The following is an 8,860-nucleotide window of genomic DNA, read 5'->3' on the forward strand; positions in this document are numbered from 1 at the left end:
GTAATACCAACATGTTTCAAGCAGACCACCATAGTCCCTGTGCCCAAGAACACTAAGGTGACCTGTCTAAATGACTACCAACCTGTAGCACTCACGTCTGTAGCCATGAAGTGCTTTGAAAGGCGGGTCATGGCTCACATCAACACCATTATTCCAGAAACCCTAGACCCACTCCAATTTGCATACCGCCCAAACAGATCCACAGATGACCTGGACAAAAGGAACACCTATGTGAGAATGCTGTTCATTGACAACAGCTCAGCGTTCAACACCATAGTGCCCTCGAAGCTCATCAATAAGCTAAGGACCCAGGGACTAAACCTCCCTCTGCAACTGGATCCTGGACTTCCTGACGGGCCGCCCCCAGGTGGTAAGGGTAGGGAACAACACATCTGCCACGCTGATCCTCAACACTGGGGCCCCTCAGGGGTGCGTGTTCAGTCCCCTCCTGTGCTCCCTGTTCACTCATGACTGCATGGCCAGGCACAACTCCAAACCCATCCTTAAGTTTGCCGATGACACAACAGTAGTAGGCCTGATCACCGACAACGATGAGACAGCCTATAGTGAGGAGGTCAGAGACCTGGCCGTGTAGTGCAAGGACAACAACCTCTCCCTTAACGTGATCAAGACAAAGGAGATGATTGTGGACTGCAGGAAAAGAAGGACCCAGCACGCCCCTATACTCATCGACGGGGCTGCAGTGGAGCAGGTTGAGAGCTTCAAGTTCCTTGGTGTCCACATCACCAACAAACTCTCATGGTCCAAACAAACTAAGACAGTCGTGAAGAGGGCTCGACAAAGCCTATTTCCCCTCAGGAGGCTGAAAAGATTTGGCATGTGTCCTCAGATCCTCAAAAGGTTCTTCAGCTGCACCATCGAGAGCATCCTGACTGGTTACATCACAGCCTGGTATGACAACTGCTCGGCCGCCGATCTACAGAGGGTAGTGCGGACGGCCCAGTACATCACTGGGGCCAAGCTTCCTGCCATCCAGGACCTCTATACCAGGCGGTGTCAGAGGAAGGCCCTAAAAATGGTCAAAGACTCAAACCACCCTAGTCATAGACTGTTCTCTTTGCTACTGCATGGCAAGCGGTACCGGAGTGTCAAGTCTAGGTCCAAAAGGCTTCCTAACAGCTTCTACCCCCAAGCCATAAGACTCCTGAACAGCTAATCAAAGGGCTACCCAGACTATTTGCATTGCCCCCGCCCCCTCTTTTATGCTGCTGCAACTCTCTGTTCATTATCTAGCATAGCCACTTTAACTCTACCTACACTGTCCTTCTCTCAGCACATACAGTTGAAGTCGGAAGTTTACATCCACTTAGGTTGGAGTCATTAAAACTCGTTTTTCAACCACTCCACAAATTTATTGTTAACAAACTATAGTTTTGGCAAGTCGGTTAGGACGTCTACTTTGTGCATGACACAAGTCATTTTTCCAACAATTGTTTACAGACAGATTATTTCACTTATAATTCACTGTATCACAATTCCAGTGGGTCAGAAGTTTACATGCACTAAGTTGACTGTGCCTTTAAACAGCTTGGAAAATTACAGAAAATTATGTCATGGCTTTAGAAGCTAATAGGCTAATTGACATAATTTGAGTCAATTGGAGGTGTACCTGTGGATGTATTTCAAGACCTACCTTCAAACTCAGTGCCTCTTGCTTGACATCATGGGAAAATCAAAATAAATCAGCCAAGACCTGACATCATGGGAAAATCTAAATAAATCAGCCAAGACCTGCTGCTTTTGCAACAGCTAATGGGGATCCTAATAAAATACCAAATACTATTACCTCAATTACCTTGAGAAACCGATGCCCCCGCACACTGACTCTGTACCGGTACCCCCTGTATATAGCCTCCACATTGACTCTGTACCGGTACCCCCTGTATATACTGTAGCCTCCACATTGACTCTGAACCGGTACCCCCTGTATATAGCCTCCACATTGACTCTGTACCGTAACACCCTGTATATAGCCTCCACATTGACTCTGTACCGGTACCCCCTGTATATACTGTAGCCTCCACATTGACTCTGTACCGGTACCCCCTGTATATAGCCTCCACATTGACTCTGTACCGGTACCCCCTGTATATAGTCTCCACATTGACTCTGTACCGTAACACCCTGTATATAGCTTCCACATTGACTCTGTACCGGTACCCCCTGTATATAGCCTCCACATTGACTCTGTACCGGTACCTCCTGTATATAGCCTCCACATTGACTCTGTACCGGTACCCCTGTATATAGCCTCCACATTGACTCTGTACCGTAACACCCTGTATATAGCCTCGCTATTGTTATTTTACTGCTGCTGTTTAATTATTTGTTACTTACTGCGGTGGTATACTCCTCAATGCCATTGGATGAATCACGGAATATTTTCCACTCTGTGCTAGCAAAACACGTAGCATCAACTAACCACTTCCATATTGAGCGAGTCACTGGTACTTCTTGCTTTCATTTTTGCTTGTAAGCAGGAATCAGGAGGATAGAATTATCAAATGCAATGTCTGCAATGTAGTTGGCCTGGAACGTGACCTCAGTCTGAATGCATTCCTGTCTGTGTTATATCATGTGTTGGTGGGGACCAGTTTGGTGCCTTTGATTTCTCCAGCGCGTTATCAACCGTATACATAACAATTTCTCACTGTCAGTATACAACTTGTAAGAAGCACTGGAATGTCTAGCTACTATATTTATTGGTTAAGAACTTAGACCAATGACGTGCTCCCTGCCTCCATCTGCCAGGTGCTAAAGGTGAGACTGAACCTATGGGCAGGTACCTACAGCGGGGTGGTGCAGTGTGCCCGCTCCATCTACAGGAATGAGTCTGCTGCATCCTTCTACAGGGGCTTCAGACCAAGTATCCTCTGTATGATTCCCTACGCTGGGGTGGAGTGTGCCGTTCACCAGGTCAGACAGCCTAACACTCTATCACATCTGTAGTGTACTATCTGTAGTGTACTATCTGTAGTGTACTATCTGTAGTGAACTATCTGTAGTGTACTATCTATCTGTAGTGTACTATCTATCTGTAGTGAACTATCTGTAGTGTACTATCTGTAGTGTACTATCTGTAGTGTACTATCTATCTGTAGTGTACTATCTGTAGTGTACTATCTGTAGTGAACTATCTGTAGTGTACTATCTGTAGTATACTATCTGTAGTGAACTATCTGTAGTGTACTATCTATCTGTAGTGAACTATATGTAGTGTACTATCTGTAGTGTACTATCTATCTGTAGTGTACTATCTGTAGTGTACTATCTGTAGTGAACTATCTGTAGTGTACTATCTGTAGTGTACTATCTGTAGTGAACTATCTGTAGTGTACTATCTATCTGTAGTGAACTATCTGTAGTGTACTATCTATCTGTAGTGTACTATCTGTAGTGTACTATCTGTAGTGTACTATATGTAGTGAACTATCTGTAGTGTACTATCTATCTGTAGTGAACTATCTGTAGTGTACTATCTATCTGTAGTGTACTATCTGTAGTGTACTATCTATCTGTAGTGTACTATCTGTAGTGTAATATCTGTAGTGTACTATCTGTAGTGTACTATCTATCTGTAGTGTACTATCTGTAGTGTACTATCTATCTGTAGTGTACTATCTGCAGTGTACTATCTGTAGTGTACTATCGATCTGTAGTGTACTATCTGTAGTGTACTATATATCTGTAGTGAACTATCTGTAGTGTACTATCTTTAGTGTACTATCTGTAGTGTACTATCTGTAGTGAACTATCTGTAGTGTACTATCTATCTGTAGTGTACTATCTATCTGTAGTGTACTATCTGTAGTGTACTATCTATCTGTAGTGTACTATCTGTAGTGAACTATCTGTAGTGTACTATCTATCTGTAGTGTACTATCTGTAGTGTACTATCTATATGTAGTGTACTATATGTAGTGTACTATCTATCTGTAGTGTACTATCTGTAGTGAACTATCTGTAGTGTACTATCTGTAGTGTACTATCTGTAGTGTACTATCTATCTGTAGTGTACTATCTGTAGTGTACTATCTATATGTAGTGTACTATCTGTAGTGTACTATCTATCTGTAGTGAACTATCTGTAGTGTACTATCTGTAGTGTACTATCTATCTGTAGTGTACTATCTGTAGTGTACTACCTATCTGTAGTGTACTATCTATCTGTAGTGAACTATCTGTAGTGTACTATCGATCTGTAGTGTACTATCTGTAGTGTACTATCTGTAGTGAACTATCTGTAGTGTACTATCTATCTGTAGTGAACTATCTGTAGTGTACTATCTATCTGTAGTGAACTATCTTTAGTGTACTATCTATCTGTAGTGTACTATCTGTAGTGTACTACCTATCTGTAGTGTACTATCTATCTGTAGTGAACTATCTGTAGTGTACTATCGATCTGTAGTGTACTATCTGTAGTGTACTATCTGTAGTGAACTATCTGTAGTGTACTATCTATCTGTAGTGAACTATCTGTAGTGTACTATCTATCTGTAGTGTACTATCTGTAGTGTACTATCTATCTGTAGTGTACTATCTGTAGTGTACTATCTATCTGTAGTGTACTATCTATCTGTAGTGTACTATCTGTAGTGTACTATCTGTAGTGTACTATCTATCTGTAGTGTACTGTCTGTAGTGTACTACCTATCTGTAGTGTACTATCTATCTGTAGTGAACTATCTGTAGGGAACTATCTGTAGTGTACTATCGATCTGTAGTGTACTATCTGTAGTGTACTATCTATCTGTAGTGAACTATCTGTAGTGTACTATCTATCTGTAGTGTACTATAGATGATTGGGTACCATTTGGGACTCAGTCTCCATGTACATTCCATTTCAAGTATATTACAATGGAGATCTATGAATTGAGTTCTATATGGGGACTTGTGTGCACTTGTTGGCCTGCACACTCCGTTCGTGGAATGGACTGGTGAAAACTCTAGCCCTTCTGAGCAAGTTCACACTTCAAGATGGGTATGAAAACATAAAGCAACCTTGTTTTACAGTAATCTACTCCACTCTCTTCCTCCCCCCCCCCCCCTCTCTCTCAGCTGTCAGTCCATCTTGAGTTGGCTATGACTGACCAGGTCAGGCTCCACTCTCTTCCTCTCTCCCCCCCTCTCTCTCTCAGCTGTCAGTCCATCTTGAGTTGGCTATGACCAACCTGTTCAGAGAGCCCAACATGAACTACATCAACCTTATTTTATTGTCTATCTGCGTGCCACAAGATTGTGTTGTTAGCCCTCTGAGCAAAAGCCTATGAATGAAGGAGGCCTGGGTTCGAACCCATTGATTTTACATCAATCTAATCTAATGGGTATCCTACCACTGACTCTCCACTCTCTATTTCTCTCTCTCTGTATCTCTCTGTCCTCCTCTCTCTCATTTTCTCACCTCCCCCTCAATCTCTCCACCCTCCTCCCCTCTCTCTCCCTCTCTCACAGTCCATTGTGAGCTGGGCTAAGACCCAACAGGACTACAGCAGTGACTCCCAGCTCTTATTTTTCAGTTTCGTGGCCTTCTCTGCTGGACAGATGAGCAGCTATCCTCTAGCTGTGATCAGGACACAGCAGCAAGCTCAAGGTAACGGTCGATCCATGCAAAGAACAATAATCAGGAACATTTTAATTCGATTAAAATAAGCCACTCATTTATCTGTTTCAAGGAACTCTGCATATAACTTTTCCTGACCATGTGATCTAACCAGGACACCATCCCTAGGGCCATGTGATCTAACCAGGACACCATCCCTAGGGCCATGTGATCTAACCAGGACACCCACCGTCCCTAGGGCCATGTGATCTAACCAGGACACCGTCCCTAGGGCCATGTGATCTAACCAGGACACAATCCCTAGGGCCATGTGATCTAACCAGGACACCGTCCCTAGGGCCATGTGATCTAACCAGGACACCCACCGTCCCTAGGGCCATGTGATCTAACCAGGACACCGTTCCTAGGGCCATGTGATCTAACCAGGACACCGTCCTTAGGGCCATGTGATCTAACCAGGACACCCATCATCCCTAGGGCCATGTGATCTAACCAGGACACCCACCATCCCTAGGGCCATGTGATCTAACCAGGACACCCACCATCCCTAGGGCCATGTGATCTAACCAGGACACCCATCATCCCTAGGGCCATGTGATCTAACCAGGACACCCATCATCCCTAGGGCCATGTGATCTAACCAGGACACCCACCATCCCTAGGGCCATGTGATCTAACCAGGACACCCACCATCCCTAGGGCCATGTGATCTAACCAGGACACCCACCGTCCCTAGGGCCATGTGATCTAACCAGGACACCGTCCCTAGGGCCATGTGATCTAACCAGGACACAATACCTAGGGCCATGTGATCTAACCAGGACACCGTCCCTAGGGCCATGTGATCTAACCAGGACACCGTCCCTAGGGCCATGTGATCTAACCAGGACACCGTCCTTAGGGCCATGTGATCTAACCAGGACACCTACCGTCCCTAGGGCCATGTGATCTAACCAGGACACCCATCATCCCTAGGGCCATGTGATTTAACCAGGACACCCACCATCCCTAGGGCCATGTGATCTAACCAGGACACCCACCATCCCTAGGGCCATGTGATCTAACCAGGACACCCACCATCCCTAGGGCCATGTGATCTAACCAGGACACCCACCATCCCTAGGGCCATGTGATCTAACCAGGACACCCACCATCCCTAGGGCCATGTGATCTAACCAGGACACCCACCATCCCTATGGCCATGTGATCTAACCAGGACACCGTCCCTAGGGCCACGTGATCTAACCAGGACACCCACCATCCCTAGGGCCATGTGATCTAACCAGGACACCCACCATCCCTAGGGCCATGTGATCTAACCAGGACACCCACCATCCCTATGGCCATGTGATCTAACCAGGACACCGTCCCTAGGGCCATGTGATCTAACCAGGACACCATCCCTAGGGCCATGTGATCTAACCAGGACACCATCCCTAGGGCCATGTGATCTAACCAGGACACCATCCCTAGGGCCATGTGATCTAACCAGGACACCATCCCTAGGGCCATGTGATCTAACCAGGACACCGTCCCTAGGGCCATGTGATCTAACCAGGACACTGTCCCTAGGGCCATGTGATCTAACCAGGACACCTACCGTCCCTAGGGCCATGTGATCTAACCAGGACACCCACCGTCCCTAGGGCCATGTGATCTAACCAGGACACCCACCATCCCTAGGGCCATGTGATCTAACCAGGACACCCACCATCCCTAGGGCCATGTGATCTAACCAGGACACCCACCATCCCTAGGGCCATGTGATCTAACCAGGACACCCACCGTCCCTAGGGCCATGTGATCTAACCAGGACACCCACCATCCCTAGGGCCATGTGATCTAACCAGGACACCCACCATCCCTAGGGCCATGTGATCTAACCAGGACACCCACCATCCCTAGGGCCATGTGATCTAACCAGGACACCCACCATCCCTAGGGCCATGTGATCTAACCAGGACACCCACCATCCCTATGGCCATGTGATCTAACCAGGACACCGTCCCTAGGGCCACGTGATCTAACCAGGACACCCACCATCCCTAGGGCCATGTGATCTAACCAGGACACCCACCATCCCTAGGGCCATGTGATCTAACCAGGACACCCACCATCCCTATGGCCATGTGATCTAACCAGGACACCGTCCCTAGGGCCATGTGATCTAACCAGGACACCATCCCTAGGGCCATGTGATCTAACCAGGACACCATCCCTAGGGCCATGTGATCTAACCAGGACACCATCCCTAGGGCCATGTGATCTAACCAGGACACCATCCCTAGGGCCATGTGATCTAACCAGGACACCGTCCCTAGGGCCATGTGATCTAACCAGGACACTGTCCCTAGGGCCATGTGATCTAACCAGGACACCCACCGTCCCTAGGGCCATGTGATCTAACCAGGACACCCACCATCCCTAGGGCCATGTGATCTAACCAGGACACCCACCATCCCTAGGGCCATGTGATCTAACCAGGACACCCACCATCCCTAGGGCCATGTGATCTAACCAGGACACCCACCGTCCCTAGGGCCACGTGATCTAACCAGGACACCCACCGTCCCTAGGGCCATGTGATCACGATATGCTCCTCCTGTCCCTGATCATAATTGTGTCACTGTAGTCTGTGAGGTACAGTGTACCATACTGTACATAACTTACTGGATGTGATGTGTCCATAACAGGCTATTCTTACTTCCTTGTCTTACAGCTTTCAGTTCAACTTCACCCACAACATTTCTTCAGGGGTTCACAGGCATCTATGAGAGACATGGACTACGAGGATACTACAATGGGATGGGGACCAGTTTCATCCGGGCGATTCCATGTGCTCTGTTAAACTACGCCCTGATGAAGAAACTAGACACAATGTTTTCCTGATTTCAGAGTCATAGTCAATTATAATTTGTTGTATGTTTTTGTGACTGATTTTATGTAATACTCTGTACACAACAACAACCTTCAAACTTGACGCCGTTGTCCATAAACTGTCCCAAAATACTTCAAATCGCAATGAACTACCAAATAGAACTAACAAATATACTACCAAAGGACTGTTATTGGAGGGCTGATTGCGGCCCAATCTCCAGCCTGACCAATCCTTCGTTGACCCCTTCATTGTCATTAAATCAGTGTGAAGTATCTATGGCCTCCTCCCTTGTCTTTCTTTCACACGTTTGTGCAAAAACTAGAGTAGTGTTTCAGACTCTAAATTACAGTGCAGTGTGTGCTCACAAAGAGGGTGTCTTCAGTGCATATTGTAACGAC

At 46.5% G+C, this 8,860-nt stretch overlaps 1 protein-coding gene across 1 annotated transcript in view; it reads left to right on the forward strand.

Annotated features, from left to right (window-relative positions):
• Positions 1 to 8,736, forward strand: part of slc25a24l (solute carrier family 25 member 24, like) — a 32,217-nt gene extending 23,481 nt beyond the window's left edge. Inside the window, exons 8-10 of the mRNA XM_055866015.1 lie at positions 2,773 to 2,937; positions 5,476 to 5,614; positions 8,304 to 8,736. Of these exons, the coding sequence (XP_055721990.1) occupies positions 2,773 to 2,937; positions 5,476 to 5,614; positions 8,304 to 8,473 (474 nt within the window). The 3' untranslated portion in view covers positions 8,474 to 8,736. The remainder of the gene's footprint in view (positions 1 to 2,772; positions 2,938 to 5,475; positions 5,615 to 8,303) is intronic.
• Positions 8,737 to 8,860: the final 124 nt, after the last annotated feature.

Source organism: Salvelinus fontinalis, chromosome 17 (genome assembly GCF_029448725.1).
Source record: "Salvelinus fontinalis isolate EN_2023a chromosome 17, ASM2944872v1, whole genome shotgun sequence".
In the NCBI taxonomy this organism is placed as follows: Eukaryota; Metazoa; Chordata; class Actinopteri; order Salmoniformes; family Salmonidae; genus Salvelinus; species Salvelinus fontinalis.